Source organism: Carcharhinus amblyrhynchos, chromosome 11 (genome assembly GCF_965287045.1).
Source record: "Carcharhinus amblyrhynchos chromosome 11, sCarAmb.v2.hapA, whole genome shotgun sequence".
Classification (NCBI taxonomy): Eukaryota; Metazoa; Chordata; class Chondrichthyes; order Carcharhiniformes; family Carcharhinidae; genus Carcharhinus; species Carcharhinus amblyrhynchos.
The window spans coordinates 3,011,117-3,029,816 of record NC_137334.1 but is presented as its reverse complement, the minus strand read 5'-3'; the positions used below and the strand labels follow the sequence as shown (position 1 = coordinate 3,029,816).

Genomic DNA, 18,700 nt, shown 5'->3' with positions numbered 1-18,700 from the left:
TTTGGCACTCAACCAAGGCTCCTTCCGTCACCATGAGACGGGAGATTTCCAGCACAGACCAGTTTAGCAAACCGCAGCCATCATCACTGACAATGCAGCACTCCCTCTGGACTAAACTGGTCAGTGACAGCCTGGATTTTTCAGCCCAAGTGTTGGAGCAACTCTTGGGTTGGAATATCCCTGTCTCGCCTGCCACAGGAATTGGAGCGGGTGGGGGGAGGGTGCGGACAATCCAAAAGTCTGTTGACCTCAGGTGACCTTTTCTGGGTTTGAGATGAGCGTGGCTGAAAAATCCCACTCATAAAGTCACAAGATCTGACTGGGAAGCAAGACTGAGCCATGGTTTTACTATCTAATTCCCTTCTTAAAGCTCTGATTGAAACTGCTTCCATTGTCCGTTTAGGTGGCATATTCCAGATCACGACAATATTCCATGTGAAAGACAATTCTCCTCATCCCCCCTCTAACACTCGTGTCAATTACATTCGATCTGTGTCCTGTGTTTATCCCGTCCTCCTGCTATTTCAGACATTTGATCAAAAAGCTTCATGATTTTCAGCACCTTTATTAAAATCTCTGCTGAACTTTCTCTGCTCGACGGAGAATCAGCCCCAGCTTTCTACTGTCTGTGGGTAATTGAAATCCTATATCTAAGGTACCATTCCAGCAAACCTCTTCTTCATCATTTCAGATCCTCACCATCCATCCTAAAGTCAATTCAATGGGTTGATCTTGCCTTGAACACAAAGAAAAAAATGATTCACCAAATCTCCGAATGGTTACAATGTAAAAGGAGACCATTTGGCCCGTCATGCCTGCGCTGTCTCTGCAAAGGAAGATTATAACCTTCTGCCATTACCCTGCCTTTCCCCTGTCCTCCTGCATTTTGTTTCTCTTCAATAAATACTCTTGAAAGCCTCAACTGAACATACCTTCACCATACTTTCAGGCCTTGCATCCCAGAGCCAAACTACTCCTCATATGAAAAAGATTTTTCTCGCATCACATTTACTTCTTTTGCAAGTAATCTTAAATCTGTGCCGTCTCGTTCCTGACCCTTTAATGAGCAGGAACAATCTCTCCTTCCACTCTACTCAAGAGTTTAAACATCTCCATCAAATCTCATCAAATCAAGATCTGCTCAGATGAGGAGGGTCGTAACAGACACCTCCAGACGCTGAAGGATGCCCTCATAAGAACAGGATATGGTGCTCGACTCATCGATTGACAGTTCCGATGCGCCACAGCGAAAAACCGCACCGACTTCCTCAGAAGACAAACACGGGACACGGTGGACAGAGTACCCTTCACCATCCAGTACTTCCCCGGAGCGGAGAAGCTACGACATCTTCTCCGGAGTCTTCAACATATCATTGATGAAAACGAACATCTCACCAGGGCTATCCAATGTACACGTACAGTTACATGTACAGTAATGGCAGAGAGGAGTTGGAATCTTGAAAACCACAATGAAAAAACAGTCACCAGCCCCTCTACAAACCAAACTGGCTCATTTCCTGATCACCCACAGAACAACTCCTCATGTCACCACAGAGCAAGGTTGGGTCTGGTATTTCTGAATTTGGCGAGGAGGGTGAAGGCAAAACTGAACACACAGGAGAAACATCACAATTTGAGAAAAACAGAGAGAACTTTTGAAGTGGATGACTTGGTATCTGTAAAGAATTATGCTGCTTGTCTGAACTGGGTCCCTGGAGTGGTCAAGGTCAATTGATGTCCACGGAAAAAGGGTGAAGAAACACCCAGGCCATTTGAGAAGAAGAGAATCACACACAGAACCAGTGGGGCAGTCTGCCCTTAGTATGTCCGTCAATGATATTCCTCTGGGTGTAAATAATGCAGCAACAAGCTAACCCGAGAAAGAGCCAAATGATGTTCCAGTGGGAACTGGAGAAGTTTCTGCACTGACGCACCTTTGCAGGTTGGGACTTCACCTACTGAGGTACAAACCTAAGTTCCCTCTATTGCTGGATCAGCTGCGAGTGAATTTTGATTGTCCCAAAAGATTAGGAAGCCCTGGGACTGGTTTACCCGATAAGGGACTGTGAATGAGATCCATTTGTTGTGCAATATTGTAATAGTTCAATTATGATTGAAATGTGTTAATTGGGAACTAAAGGGAGATGGATGTGATACTGTGCACCTTTATTACATCACTTGGAGGGTCAATTTGCCTGGAGTGTGTGAGTCCTGTAGCTGAGAGTGGATTTTCCTTCCCAATTAGGAATCTGGTGTCATGGAGTGTGGTGACATTTATATCACTCTCTGTGCCCTAATAAACCATTCATTTGTTAATCTATTTGGTGGTTGCCCGACATTGCAAGTTACTCAGCTTCAGAAAGTTCTTTCTCTATCTGCCCTACCACCTTCAATGATTTCAGCAAATGCACCCCCAGATCCCTCTGCTCCGACAGCCTCTTATGAAGGGAATGCTGGATTTTATATTTGCCTCGCCAAGTTCTTCCCACCAAATTGAATCATGTCACAGTCTTTCTGCATTAAATTCCATCTGGCACTCAACTACCCATTCCATCATCCTGAATAAGGTCATTTGAAATTTAATACTTTCCTTCTCACAGTTCACAGGAAGCACAGTGGGGGACAGGCCACTGTCTAAATCAATGGGGGTGAAATGGAAATGGTCGAGAGCTTCATGTTTCGAGGTGTCCAGGTCAACAACAACCTGGACTGGTCCCTCAACACTGACATTATATTTAAGAAAACCCAGCAAAGCTTCTCAGGGGGCTAAGGAAATTTGGCATGTCCACTACAACTCTCGCCAATCTTTACAGAGAAAAAACAATCTTTCTGATTGCGTCATAACTTGGAACGGCTCCAGCTCTGTCCAACTCTGCAGGAAACTACAAAGGGTTGTGAACGAAGCCCATTCTATCAAACAAATCAGCCTCCCATCCATTGACATCTCTACACTTCTCATTGCCTTTGAAAAGCAGCCGGCATAATTAAGGACCTCATGCACCCCGGACATTCTCTCTTCCACCTTCTTCCGTCGGGAAAAAGATACAAAAGTCTGCAATCACTGACCAACCAACTCAAGAACAGCTGCTTCCTTGCTGCCATCAGATTTTTGAATGGGCTGACCTTACTGATCTTTCTCTACACTCGATCTGTGACTGTAACATTACATTCTGCACCCTCTCCTTTGCTTCTCGATGTACGGTATGCTTCGTCTGTACAGTTTGCAAGAAAAAACACTTTTCACTGTACATTGATACATGTGACAATAATAAATCAAATTAAGTCAAAATCAAGTTCCCAAGTTTTGCGCCATCGACCAACTTTGAAATGATGCCCTATACACTGATGTTCAGGTCATTAATATTGATCAAGATAAGTTACTGTTCTAACTCTGTTGCTTGGGGAACCCCACCATATATCTGTCTCCATTGTGACAAAGGTCATCATTACTCTCTATCTCCTACCACTCAGCTAACATTGTGCTCCAACAGCCACTGTCCCTTTCACCCCATGGTCCACAATTTTGCTGACAAGTTTGTTATGTGGAAGATTATCAATAAAAACCCCAAATAATGAAAAATAACATTGGAGATGGAGTCTGAAAGTTCAGAAGTAGTTATCATGACCAGCAATATAGTTAGTGCAGGTTTTTCTCTTTTGCTTCATTTAGAAACCGAGCTGGCTGGGTGGATTTTGGAAATAAGTTTTTGAAAATGGATTTTGTAACCATTGCTGTTTGAAAACAGTTGGAATGTGGAAAGCACGATGGACTCTCCCTCTTTGTTTTCACACCTCAATGAAAATGAAGAGAAAGCAAAGTGAAGAGAATCAGTGACATGTCAAGCAACATGTCAAGTGATGTGTTTTGTTCTCTTTTTGCTGACGTTCAGCACCAAATCATTTGAATAACAAGAGAACAGAGTCGAGTGGTCATTTTGTGCAGCATATATATACCACACTGTAGAGCATGTTGCTGTGTTAGATCAGTTGCTCATCTAACTGTGAGATCAACATGGCAAAGGTAAGAAGCAGTGTGATTTTGTACAGGATGTGTGAGTTCTCGATCACTCTCGCTGGATTCTCAAACTTATTCATTTCTCTTGTCTCTTTCCACAGATTATCTTTTACGAGGACAGGAACTTCCAGGGTCGGCACTATGAGTACAACAGTGACTGTCCCGACCTGTCCCCTTACTTCAGTCGTTGTAACTCCATGCGTGTCATGAGTGACTGGTGGGTGGTGTACGAGAGACCCAATTACATGGGATACCAGTATGTTCTGAGCAGGGGAGATTATCCTGACTACCAGCGCTGGATGGGATTCAATGACAGCATCGGCTCATGTCGCACCTACCCATATGTAAGTTGGCTGTTTACAGATTCTGCTCAGATTGAAATGAAGGAAATTTTCTTTGTGCAAAGTAGCTAAGTTTTGGGAGTTAGTTAGTTTGTCACAAATCCAATCTAACAGTAAATATACCCAGCCACATTCTTGAGGGTATAAATCTGCATTGGTAGAAATTGGAATACATTCTTCTCGAAATTGGGTCAAGTAATTTTTCAGGCACTGCTGTAGGCCACCTAAAAACATAATTAGTTAATTTAAAATGTAAATGAGATGCCTAAGACCCAGTTTTAGGTGCCCTGGGAGAAGTTTGATTGAGTTGGATTCTTACACAGTTGCAGTGTCCTAAACAGAGACTGTTTCTCTGGAGAGATTTCCTGTTGTCCTTCGGAGAGTCCGGGTGATTGTCTGATCCACAGTCATTGTGATCACAGCCTCTCCAAACACTTCATATCCCCATCCCCAGTGTCCACTCAAATCCATTGCTTTGCCCCTCAAATGCGTAAACTGCCTCTGGGGGGTATTTGTGCATCAACTGTTAATGAGTGCTGATGCTGAATTTGGGCCTTAGATTGGCACGTAGCTGCCTCCAAGACTGGGAACTAAACGAGAGCAGATCAGTTTCTCCCTCATAAACACCATCAGTTAAAGACTATTAGAATTTGGCAATGATTGGATAATTTAGTCACAATGAATTAAAAGCATATAGACAGGCCACTGTACTCAACAACTCCAATCAGTTAAGTCAATGTGGTCACATTTATGCTCCACACGACTATCCTCCAGTCTTGTGTCGAACACCAGGAGCAGATCTTTGTATTTCTTCTCTCTCAGACTTGCCTCACTTCCCCTTAAATGAATCTATAGAATATTTTCTATTAGTGTTAATAATTCCAGCATTACATCGACTCAGTTTGTAGTTCAGTTCATGTATCCTGTACACACCAACAAGAGTCCTTTCTCTTAAATATATATTTGATCTGAATAGGAGCCTATTAAATTAATTTTAACAACATCGTATTAGACTGAGATTCTGTTGGGTCAGAATCAATGTAAATTGTTATGTTACCTTGTGGAATACTTTCTTGTTTTAATGCGTTTTGTTACACCATAAGGCCAGTTTTGTATAGAAATATCGCAGTGTGTGCCACATAGACACTTCCAGTCTCACTTCATATTACATCAAAGATACATCAGTGAGATCAGGGTAATAACATGAACCCAACAGAAATGTGCATTGCTGCACTCAAACACTTCCAATCTCATTCCCGTGGTTACATTGTCCTCATCAACTCTTCCCATTCCCCATAAAAGCACAGACTAATCTAACATATTCCAATCAATCACAGACATTGCTAAGTGAATGGCTCACATTCCATCACCCCATTATCTATGAAGTTACCTTCATCTTCCTTATACTTATCCTTTTTAACTATGTATCATATGCAAACGTGTCTCACTGTTAATCAGGTGTAAAATTAATCCAAGTCTCCTATTCATGTTATTCAATTGTCTCAACTCCACTCTGATTGTTAATGAGATGGTTCTTCAGCTATTCCCTTCTAATGAACCAGCTCCATTTCTATAACCTCTTTCCCATGTGTAATTAATACTACATTACAAATATGCTTTTATTTCTATTCCAGTACCGAGGTGGAAACTACAGAATGAGGATTTACGAGAGGCCTGACTTTGGGGGACAGATGATGGAATTCATGGATGACTGTCCCTCTGTCTACGATCGTTTCCGTTACCGTGACATTCACTCCTGCCATGTGATGGACGGTTACTGGATCTTCTATGAACATCCCAACTACAAAGGCCGACAGTACTTCCTGAGACCCGGAGAATACAGGAGATACAGTGACTGGGGCGGCTACAACTCAACTATCGGATCTTTCAGACGCATGATGTATTATTAGAATATTCATGAATGACAAATTTGGTTTTGTTTTTCGAACATATGTGTCAGCAGAATAAATATACATAACCTCACTGCTTTTTCTCTCAATTGATTTGTGTTTAGTTTGTCAGAGTAATTGTGTTAAGTTAGTGAATGGGATTGGGAAAGAATCCCTGAGACAGTAGTTTCAGAGAAATGTCCAGGATGAGAAAAGATAAATTTTGGACAAATATGGAGACTTCTTCCCGTCATGCACCCTGTCTCAGTTTCCATTCCTGGAATTGAAGCTGAAAATTTCACACAAATTCAGATGAACCAACTTGATGAGAATGAAAATCTTAGTCTCTGTGCCAACCAAATATTTCTACTTTGCTGTCATTGCCCCGGAAACCGGCAAATTTTCCAAAACCAAATAAAAAAAGACATGCGTTTATATAGTGCGTTCTGCAGCAACTGATGTCCCAAAATGCTTCCCATCCAATGAAATCTCTTTGAAATGATGTCTCTGTGGTAATGTTGGAAACACAACAGGCAATTTGTAGACAGCAACAAATAGCAATGTGATTGAAAATGACAGGAGAGAAACAAATAGGAACATAGGATCAGGAATAGTCCATTCAGCCTCTTCCACCATTAAATAAGATCATGGCTGCTCTCGTTGTGATCTCTACTTCACCGTCTGTCCTCACAGCCTCTTATGTTTTTCTGAGTGAGGGATAAATATTAGCCAGGGCACTGGGATTAATTCTCCTGATCTTCCTTGAAACCGTGCTGTGGAATATTTTATGTCCAACTCCAAATGCAAGCAGGACCTTGATGTAAAATCTCTAGTGAAAGGTGGTGTCTTTAGCAATGCAGCACTCCCTCAGCACTGCACTGCAGTGTCAGTCTGCATTGTTGGGCTGAAGTGCAGGAGCAGGAATTAAACTCACAACCTCTGAGTCCGAGGCCAGCCTGTTCCATCTGAGCTGGGACACTATTATCTCATGCTCTTTTGAAAGGTTAAATCTGTTTCCACCACCCTTTCAGGTTGTGTATTCTTGACAAATTTCTGTGTAAAAATATATTCTCCTCATCTCCCCTCTGGTTTGTTTGGAACAGCAGTGCCAGCTTGAAGTAAAATTGTCTGTAAAACAGAGAGGGAGTTTGTTAAGAATCCTAGACACTCAATGTTGAAATGAATTATTACAATTCGAATGGCGCTGGACTCTGTGCTGACTCAACATGCTGAGAGAATAATACAATCATACAATCCCCACAGTGCAGAAACAGGCCATTCAGCCCAACAATGATCCCTCCCAGGCCCTCATCCTGTAACGTATTAACCCTGCTAATCCTCCTGACACTAGGGTCAATTTAGCACGGCCAATCAACCTAACCCGTTCACCTTTGGGCTGAGGGAGGAAACCAGAGCACCTGAAGGAAACCCACACAGACACAGGGAGAACAGGCAAACTCCACACAGACAGTGACCCAAGGCAGGAATCGAACCTGGATTCCTGGCGCTGTGAGGCAGCAGGGCTAACCATTGTGCTGGCATTCTGCCCGAAGTCTAAAATTTGCCAAACAAAAATGATCTGAATTAGGAAAGATGCCAAGTTGATATTTATTTCTCCTTACTGTGAAGAAGGTGCCTGTCAAATGTGAGAATCCATCTATCATTGACACTCAGTGTGGAAGATGGTCTGTGAGTTGAAAGGAAGATTTAGTTTGTTTTTGGCTCTCTCTCAGTCAGGGTAACCCAGATTCCCCACCCAGCCTTATGGAGCATGGGTTTGATATTTGGGTGGTTCGGATTGGGTGATATCTTTCGTGCTGCCTCCTTATTATCTTTTCAGCAACTGTATTAACAATATGATACAGTGAGATCCTCCTTTTTCAGATATCTGTAACTCAGTGACTTTATCCTTGGCACCGGGTTTAGCAGCATTCGCTCTATTGCCTCCAGTGACACACACACAGTTTGATGTGTAGCTCTTGGATATCCAACCCCTTGCAATGTCTGAGACACGCCCTGAGTGGCCAAGATGGCAGCATATGGGGAGGACTCGTCTCTGTCTGCCTTCAGCTTCAAGTGACACAGTAGATGGTTTCTTTGCCGGACAGGTCTGTTACGTGGACAAAATTATCGCTGAAAGAAGCAAAGGTGTGGCAAACTCCAAAAACATTCTCTCCTTCGGCCACCTGGTGTCCCAGGCTGATCACCTGCTCCTCCTTCTTTTCCTTATTCTCACAAGGAGGCGTTCCAGCTCTCTCAGCAGGGCTGGGCGATGGCGATGGGGTGGGAGCCCCTGTGAACATCGTGATGGGGTCCGTGGAGAGGTTATTTTCCCGTTGATGGGGCGTCCCGATCTCAGTGCAGCCGGGCTCTGCCACTGTGTTAGACCCTGTCTCTCACTATGAAACACACACCCCTGTTTTTTGAGAGATTCTCAGAATCATGGAATCTACAGTGTAGAAGGAGGCCATTTGGCCCATTGAGCCTGCACTGACAACAAACCCACCCAGATCCTATCCCCATAATCCCACATATTTACCCTAAGTGGTAACGCTAATACTTAGGGGCAATTTATTATGGTCAATCAACCTAACCTACACGGTGGTGCAGTGGTTAGCATTGCTGCCTCACAGCACCAGGGACCTGGGTGCGATTCCTGGCTTGGGCCACTGTCTGTGCGGAGTCTGCAAGTTCTCCCAATGTCTGGATTTCCTCCAGATGATCTGGTTTCCTCCCACAGTCCAAAGATGTGCGGATTGGGTGGATTGGCCATGATAAATTGCCCCTTAGTGTCAAAGGAACTAGCCTGGGTGGGATTGTGATTGGTGCAGGCTCGATGGGCTGAATGGCTTCCTTCTGGACTGTAGGGATTCTATGATCTTTAGAGCGTGGGGGGAAACCAGAGCACCCGGAGGAAACCCACATCTCTAAGGGGAGAACGTGTCTGACTTAATCCTACAAGGATTTCCACAGGCTATATAGCACAGCCTCTAATATAATGTACGCAATGGTGTGACCCACTTTGCCACGTTTCCATGTCTTTATCCTCTTTTCCCCCATCCTGTTCCTTGTTCTTTTTGTTGAAGCCCCAGGTACACTGAGGATGCTGTGTTGGATTCCTCCTCTCTTTACCATATTTCTATATGGAGAGATGAACAAGCCGAACTGTACCGGTTTTGAGGGTTTGTTGTGGTCTTTGCGAAAGTAGAAAAGCTCTCCTAAAAAGACAGGAAAGAAATACTTCCTTGGATGTGGACCCTTTGGACGAACCAATGACTGTCGAAGGCACGATATCGATGAAATCTTTATTTGTTTGGAAGTGGAGAATTTTGCAGGTTTCTGGGGAAATGGCAGGGAAGTATAAATATTTAATTGGGACAGAGTTAGGTTTTAATTACCATCAAACTGCTTCATCTAATAGTCACTGTCATGGACTGAATTTGTGTAAAATTTTCAACCTCAGCTCCCTGGAATGGAACATGAGAGAGGGTGCATGATGGGAAGAAGTCTCCATATTTGCCCTAAATGTGCCTTTTCTCATCCTGGACATTTCTTTGAAACTATTGTCTCAGGAATTCTTTACCCATCCCATTCAATAACTTAACACTGCACACAATTACTCTGACAATCCAAACACAAACCAGTTGAGAGAAAAAGCAGTGAGGTTATGTATATTTATTCTACTGACACATGGTCGAAAACAAAACCGTATTTGTCATGAATATTCTAATAATACATCATGCGTCTGAAAGATCCGATAGTTGAGTTGTAGCCGCCCCAGTCACCGTATCTCCTGTATTCTCCGGGTCTCATGAAGTACTGTCGGCCTCTGTAGTTGGGATGTTCATAGAAGATCCAGTAACCGTCCATCACATGGCAGGAGTGAATGTCACGGTAACGGAAACGATCGTAGACAGAGGGACAGTCATCCCTGAATTCCATCATCTGTCCCCCAAAGTCAGGCCTCTCGTAAATCCTCATCCTGTAGTTTCCACCTCGGTACTGGAATAGAAATAAAAACATATTTGTAATGTAGTATTAATTACACATGGGAAAGAGGTTATAGAAATGGAGCTGGTTCATTGGAAGGGAATAGCTGAAGGACCATCCCATTAACAATCAGAGTGGAGTTGAGACAATTGAATAACATGAATAGGAGACTTGGATTATTTTTACACCTGATTAACAGTGAGAAACATTTGTGTATTAGCAAGGTCAATATGTGGGGTTATGGGAATAGAGCCTGGGTGGGACTGTGGTGTGTGCAGACTCGATGGACTGAATGACCTCGTTCTACACTGTGGGGATTCTATGGATTTGATATCAAACTTCCCCCAGGGCAAATAAAGCTGGGACTTAGACATCTCATTCACATTTTAAATTACCTCATCCTCTTTCAGGTGGCCATCAGTAATGCCTGAAAAATTACTTGACACAATTTCAAGGAGCAATGAGTTCCAATTTCTACCAGTACAGATTTATATCCTCAAGAATTTGGCTGGGCATCTTTACTATGAAAATGGAAGAATAACTATCGAATCTTAGGTGTTTCACTCAATTGATTCTTCCTCACCCTCAATCTGAGCAGAATCTGTAAACAGCCAACTTACATATGGGTAGGTGCGACATGAGCCGATGCTGTCATTGAATCCCATCCAGCGCTGGTAGTCAGGATAATCTCCCCTGCTCAGAACATACTGGTATCCCATGTAATTGGGTCTCTCGTACAGCACCCACCAGTCACTCATGACACGCATGGAGTTACAGCGACTGAAGTAAGGGGACAGGTCGGGACAGTCACTGCTGTACTCATAGTGCCGACCCTGGAAGTTCCTGTCCTCGTAAAAGATAATCTGTGGAAAGAGACAAGAGAAATGAATAAGTTTGAGAATCCAGCGAGAGTGATCGAGAACTCACACATCCTGTACAAAATCACACTGCTTCTTACCTTTGCCATGTTGATCTCACAGTTAGATGAGTAACTGATCTAACACAGCAACATGCTCTACAGTGTGGTATATATATGCTGCACAAAATGACCACTCGACTCTGTTCTCTTGTTATTCAAATGATTTGGTGCTGAACGTCAGCAAAAAGAGAACAAAACACATCACTTGACATGTTGCTTGACATGTCACTGATTCTCTTCACTTTGCTTTCTCTTCATTTTCATTGAGGTGTGAAAACAAAGAGGGAGAGTCCATCGTGCTTTCCACATTCCAACTGTTTTCAAACAGCAATGGTTACAAAATCCATTCTCAAAAACTTATTTCCAAAATCCACCCAGCCAGCTCGGTTTCTAAATGAAGCAAAATCTGCTTCAGTTGCTTTGCTCATTGACGGAACTACTTCCAGTGGCAGCACAACTGGAAATGGATTTGATTCTCAGAGTTGAATTAAACTAAGGTGCACATCGAGGTGATTACATGATTTGATGGTGATGTCGTTAGGGTGTTTGCACAGATGGCTGTTTTACTTTCACTTTGTATTCTGTACACACCGGTCTGTTTGGAATAAGCCCGTTACTGTTAGACTAATTCTGTGTGTGCAAACCACAATATTTTCCTTTTTTTAATCTACCACGTGGAACATTGGTAGGACATTACAGCTGGTTACACTGGTCCCTGATAGAAACACACAAAAGTCGAAACCACCAATGATATTACCGTGCATGCTTATACCTGCTAAAGACATCAGTATTTATATTTAAATAGGAAGATGCAAACTATAATTCTCTGTAAGATGTGTAATTGGAGATATTCTCCTTGGAGAAGAGATTTGCTGAATGATGTCATGGGGGATCGAGACAGAATAGATGGAGCAGAACGATTCCCATTGGAAGATTGATTGAGACCTGGACGACACTGATTTAACATGATTGGTAAAGGAAATAATGACAACAAGAGGAAATCTTGTAGTGGATGTTTTCAAAGAGAATTCAATCATTATTTGTAGTGAAAGAGACAGTTGAGTTTGTCTCAGTGAGCTGCTCTTGCTGAGGGTGGGCATAGAAAAGATGGGCAGAATTGCCTCTTTCAATGGTGCAATCATTCTATGATTCCATGGAAATCATGTAGTTCAGTGTCTGCTGTACTGAGAACTCTCACAATCTCTGTACTTTCTGTCACTGTACTGTGAAAACTCCATTGGAACGATCACAGCAAATCAAAGGCTGGTTTCTGGGCATCAAATTCTATCCCATGATGACGTGGCTGATGATTCCACTGTGTAACCCATGGACACCTGTGTAACATGTACACTGTGAAAGTTACACTGTGAGCCAGTGTGTGATAATACAGACTGGGGTGTTGCTGTTCTGAATCAATGGTTCAGTTGCCTGGTTTGCTCTTCATGAACCCTGCAGTTCTCATCAGAGCAGCTCTCAAGGTTCATGTTGGTTTACAGCATGCTGCGTAACCTCTGTAATGTATGACCAAATAACTCCATGTCCAAAGTGTTTGCACTCTTCAAATTTTGAATTTCTGCCCTGCAAACTGAGTCTTGGTCATTAACACAGATCAAGAAAATCACTGGTCCCAAAACCCACCCCTAGAGAATCCCACCAGGTATTAACCTCAAATGTGAAAACCAGCACTTCACTAACACTCTGCTTTCTGACACTCAGTCAACTGTGTGTCTGTGCTGCCAAGGTCACTTTCATTCAACGGTAATAAAATTTGTGAACATTATTACTCGATACTTTAACAGTGAAAGCAATGTACAATAAGAAAGAAAATCAGAGAGGGAATCTCTGGTGATAAGAACATAAGAAATAGGAACAGGAGTTGGCCATCTATCCCTTCGAGCCATTCAATAAGATCATGGCTGATCTGAAGTGGATCAGTTCCAGTTTCCCGCCTGCTCCTCATAACCCTTAATTCCCTTATTGATCAGAAATCTATCTACTCGTGACTTAAACATATCCAACAAGATAGCCTCCACCACTTCAGTGGGCAGAGAATTCCAAAGATTCACCACCCTTTGAGTGAAGAAGTTCCTCCTCAACTCTGCTCTAAACTGCCCCTTCCCCCTCTTATTTTGAGGCTGTGTCCTCTAGTTCTGGTTTCCTTTCTAAGTGGAAAGATTCTCTCTCTGTCTCTACCCTATCGTGCCCCTTCATTATCTTGTAAGTCTCTATATGGTGATTTATGGCGATTTTCCCTTTTATGGCAACACAGCAGAAGAGGATCACCTGCCTTGAGAGAGCAATTGGGATGGAGAGTGGTTAATCACCCCAGGGGGTGGATTCCTCTCTCAGGCAGAGGACATGTAGGGGACAGGAGCAGCTGGGTGGGCTGGTCTGGGGCAGCTGGGGGGTCCTGAAGGTCTCTGTACAGAAATTCCACTGGTGTTTGTAATCAGTTTGTGTAGGTGCATCATGACAGAGTCTGAAAAGAGACAGATAGTAGACGGTGTCCCTGCACATCACCAATAAAAATCACTCATCTTCATTCACACGCACCATCACCTCGATGTGCACCTTAGTTTAATTCAACTCCGAGAACCAAATCCATTTCCAGTTGTGCTGCCACTGGAAGTAGTTCCGTCAATGAGCAAAGCAACTGAAGCAGATTTTGCTTCATTTAGAAACCGAGCTGGCTGGGTGGATTTTGGAAATAAGTTTTTGAGAATGGATTTTGTAACCATTGCTGTTTGAAAACAGTTGGAATGTGGAAAGCACGATGGACTCTCCCTCTTTGTTTTCACACCTCAATGAAAATGAAGAGAAAGCAAAGTGAAGAGGATCAGTGACATGTCAAGCAACATGTCAAGTGATGTGTTTTGTTCTCTTTTTGCTGACGTTCAGCACCAAATCATTAGAATAACAAGAGAACAGAGTCGAGTGGTCATTTTGTGCAGCATATATATACCACACTGTAGAGCATGTTGCTGTGTTAGATCAGTTACTCATCTAACTGTGAGATCAACATGGCAAAGGTGAGAAGCAGTGTGATTTTGTACAGGATGTGTGAGTTCTCGATCACTCTCGCTGGATTCTCAAACTTATTCATTTCTCTTGTCTCTTTCCACAGATTATCTTTTATGAGGACAGGAACTTCCAGGGTCGGCACTATGAGTACAGCAGTGACTGTCCCGACCTGTCCCCTTACTTCAGTCGCTGTAACTCCATCCGTGTCATGAGTGACTGGTGGGTGGTGTATGAGAGACCCAATTACATGGGATACCAGTATGTTCTGAGCAGGGGAGATTATCCTGACTACCAGCGCTGGATGGGATTCAATGACAGCATCGGCTCATGTCGCACCTACCCATATGTAAGTTGGCTGTTTACAGATTCTGCTCAGATTGAGGGTGAGGAAATGTTCATTGTGCAAAGTAGCTAAGTTTAGGGAGATACCATGTTTGGTACAAATCCAGTCTAATAGTGAAGATACAAACCAATTTCTTGAGGTTATAAATCTGCATTGGTATAAATTGGAGTTCATTGCTCCTTGAAATTGGGTCAAGTAATTTTTCAGGCAATGCTGTTGGCCCCCTAAAAACAGGGTTAGGTGATGTAAAATGTGAAGGAGATGTCTAAGACCCAGTTTAGGTGCCCTGGGTGGAGTTTTTGTTGTGAAGAATTCTTAAGTGGCTGCAGTGTCTTAAGCAGAAACTGCTCAGAAATAGTTCACATGAACAGATTTCGAGTTGTCCTTTGGAGAGTCAGGCTCATTGTTTGACTCCACAGTCATTGTGATCACAGCCTCTTTAAACAGTTAATATCCCCCATCCCCAGGGTCCACTCGAATCCATTGATCTGCCCCTCAAATGTGTAAATGCCTCTGGAGGGTATTTGTGCATCAGCATGGTTAGCACTACTGCCTCACAGCTCCAAGGACCCGAGTTCAGTTCCAGCCTCAGGTGTCTGTGTGAAGATTGCACATTCTCCCCGTGTCTGGGTGGGTTTCCTCCAGGTGCTCCAGTTTCCTTCCACATCCCAAAGATGCATAGCCTGGATGATTGAACACAATAAATTACCCATTTGTACCCCAGGATGTGTAGATTCAGTGGATTACCCATGGGAAATGTGTGGGTTTAAAGGGATAGGATGAGGGAGATGGCCTTGGTAAGAAGCACCATCAGAAGGTTGCTGCAGACTCGATGGGCCAAATGGCCACTTCTGCACTGTAGGGATTCTATAAAATTTTCATGTGTGCTAATGCTGAATTTGGCCTTCGATTGGCCCGAGGCTGCCTCCAAGACTGGGAACTAAATGAGAGCAGATCAGTTTATCTCTCATAAACATCGTCAGTTAAAGGCGATTAGAATTTGGCAATGATTGGATAATTTAATTACAAGGAATTAATAGCACGTAGGCCATTCCGCAATATAATTCCAATCAGTTAAGTCTATGTGGTCATCTTAACTATCTTCCAGCTCTATGTCGACACTGAGCAGATCCTTATATTTCTTTTCTCTCCTCACACTTACTCGCTTCCCCTACAGTGTATCAGTGGAATCTTTTCTATTCGTGTTAATAATTCCAGCACCACATTGACTCACTAAGAGAATTTATTCAAATATTCTGCATATCCCCAAGCAGAATATTTTATATTAAATGCACATGCGATCTGAATAGGTGCTTATTAAACTTGTTGTTTAGAACATCATATTAGACTAAGAATCTGTTGGATCGGAATCATTAATGTAAAATGCAGTTGTTACCTTGTGGAATATTCCATCGTTCTAACTAGGTTTGTTACAATGTAAGGCCAGTTTTGTATTGAAATATCACAATATGTGTCACATAGAGACTCCTAGTCCTGCACTATTTTACATCAAAAGTACATCAATGAGATCACACAAAGCCACCAAACTTGCACATTGCTGCACTCTAACACTTCTAATCATTTCATTCCCTTGGTTACATTGCCCTCATCAACTCTTCACAATCCCTAGAAGAACAGAACACTAATCTAACATATTCCAGACAATCACAGACATTGCTGAGAGAATGGCTCCCATTCCATCACCTCATTATCTGTGAAGTTGTCTTCATCTTCTTTATATTTATCCTTTTTAACTGTATAAAATATGCAAATGTTTCTCATTGTTACTCAGGTGTAAATATAATCCAAGCCTCCTATTCACATTATTCAATTGTCTCAATTCCACTCTAATTGTTAATGAGATGATCCTTCAGCTATTTGCTAATATTTTAATGAACCAGCTCCATTTCTATAACCTCTTTCCCATGTGTAATTAATACCACATTACAAATATGTTCTTATTTCTATTCCAGTACCGAGATGGAAACTACAGGATGAGGATTTACGAGAGGCCTGACTTTGGGGGACAGATGATGGAATTCATGGATGACTGTCCCTCTGTCTACGATCGTTTCCGTTACCGTGACATTCACTCCTGCCATGTGATGGACGGTTACTGGATCTTCTATGAACATCCCAACTACAGAGGCCGACAGTACTTCCTGAGACCCGGAGAATACAGGAGATACAGTGACTGGGGCGGCTACAACTCAACTATCGGATCTTTCAGACGCATGATGTATTATTAGAATATTAATGACAAATACGGTTTTGTTTTTTGACCATGTGTCAGCAGAATAAATATACATAACCTCACTGCTTTTTCTCTCAACTGGTTTGTGTTTGGATTGTCAGAGTAATTGTGTGCAGTGTTAAGTTATTGAATGGGATGGGTAAAGGATTCCTGAGACAATAGTTTCAAAGAAATGTCCAGGATGAGAAAAGGCACATTTAGGGCAAATATGGAGACTTCTTCCCATCATGCACCCTCTCTCATTTTCCATTCCAGGGAGCTGACGTTGAAAATTTTACACAAGTTCAGTCCATTTGACCATTAGATGAAGCAATCTGATGATAATGAAAATCTAAGGGTGGGATTTTTCGACCTCACTCACCCCAAAACCAGAAAATCCCTCCTGAGCGTAACAGACCATTCCATGGGCCGCCCCTCATCTGACTCCCGTGGTTGGCAGGATGGTAAAATTTGCCTCTCAGCCTCTGCGCCAACTAGATATTTCTACTTCCCTGTCATTGCCCCAGAAACCAGCAATTTTCTCCATTTCCAGATGAAGAAAAGCTGCATTAATGTGGTGCCTTCTACAGCCAAAATGCTTCCTAGCCAATGGAATATCTTTGAAGCAACGTCTCTGTTGTAATATAGGAAATACAGCAGCAAACTTATCCACAGCAACTCCCACAAATGTGATTGAAAAGAACAGGATAGAAAGGAATAAAAACGTAGGATTAGGAATAGTCCACTCAGCCCTTTGAGCTTGTTCCAAATAAGACCACGACTGGTCTTATTGTTGGTTGTGTTACTATATGGTTTTGTTCTTTACTTCAGTTTACCATCTCATAACCTGTTATTCAGAAACAGTTTTTCTGGTGACATTGAGTGAAGGATAAATTTTGGCCAGGGCGCTGGGATTAATTCTACCGTTCTTGTTCAAAATCGTGCTGAGGGCTCTTCTATTTCCATCTCAAAAGGCAATCAGGATCACGGTGCACCATCTCATGTGAAAGGTGGTGTCTTTAGCAATGCAGCACTCCCTCAGGACTGCACTGCAGTGTCAGCCTGCATCGTTGTGCTGAAGTACCTCTGACTCTGAGGCAAGGTTGTTCCATCTGAGCTGGGCCACTATTATCTAATTCCCTTTTGAAAGTTATGATTCAATCTGCTTCCAACACCTTTCCAGGTGTTCACATTTTCTGTGTTAAAAATATATTCTCCTCACTTCCCCTCTGGTTAGTTTGCCATTTAAATTTGGGTTTACAACCCTCCTGCCACTGGAAACACTTTATTCTTACTTCCTCTATCAAAACGCTTTGTGATTTTGAACATCTTTATTAAAATCTCCCTGAACTTTGTGCTCCAAGGAGAGCCAACCCTAGCTTGCGTTATGCGTCTGAAAGATCCGATAGTTGAGTTGTAGCCGCCCCAGTCACTGTATCTCCTGTATTCTCCGGGTCTCATGAAGTACTGTCGGCCTCTGTAGCTGGGATGTTCATAGAAGATCCAGTAACCGTCCATCACATGGCAGGAGTGAATGTCACGGTAACGGAAACGATCGTAGACAGAGGGACAGTCATCCATGAATTCCATCATCTCTCCCCCAAAGTCAGGCCTCTCGTAAATCCTCATCCTGTAGTTTCCACCTGGAATAGAGATAAAAGCAAACTTGTAATGGAAGTATCGATTATACGTTTGACATTTGTAATAAAAGTAGAAGCTAGTAGTTAGAAAGGAACATCTGATGAGTCACCTCATGAGAGTAAAGCTGAGATAATTTAGTAACAGGGACAGGACCTGTGCTTTATATTCTCACCTGATTACCAGAGTACAACTTCGATGCAATGTTTCACAGTAAAAATGGAAACATTGGTCACAGCAGAAATACAAACAGGAGGTTTCAAAATAAACAGGGACTGCAGTGGTTCAAGAAGATGGCTCACCAGCACCTT

At 42.7% G+C, this 18,700-nt stretch overlaps 2 protein-coding genes and 1 pseudogene across 2 annotated transcripts; 2 read left to right on the top strand and 1 right to left on the bottom strand.

The window, feature by feature from the left end:
• The first annotated feature begins 4,212 nt into the window (after positions 1-4,212).
• Positions 4,213-6,266, top strand: LOC145349835 (gamma-crystallin S-1-like). Its single transcript, XM_080198412.1, has 2 exons — positions 4,213-4,359; positions 5,991-6,266. Exons 1-2 carry the CDS (start codon positions 4,213-4,215, stop codon positions 6,264-6,266), a joined length of 423 nt encoding a protein of 140 aa, XP_080054538.1.
• A 3,705-nt stretch (positions 6,267-9,971) lies between these two features.
• LOC145349834 (gamma-crystallin S-1-like) lies at positions 9,972-11,002 on the bottom strand. Its single transcript, XM_080198411.1, has 2 exons — positions 10,856-11,002; positions 9,972-10,247 (listed from the first exon to the last, which is right to left on the bottom strand). The coding sequence occupies exons 1-2, from the start codon at positions 11,000-11,002 to the stop codon at positions 9,972-9,974; spliced, it is 423 nt and encodes a 140-aa protein (XP_080054537.1).
• Positions 11,003-12,119: 1,117 nt separating this feature from the next.
• LOC145349766 (gamma-crystallin S-1 pseudogene) lies at positions 12,120-16,767 on the top strand (annotated as a pseudogene).
• The last annotated feature ends 1,933 nt before the right edge of the window (positions 16,768-18,700 follow it).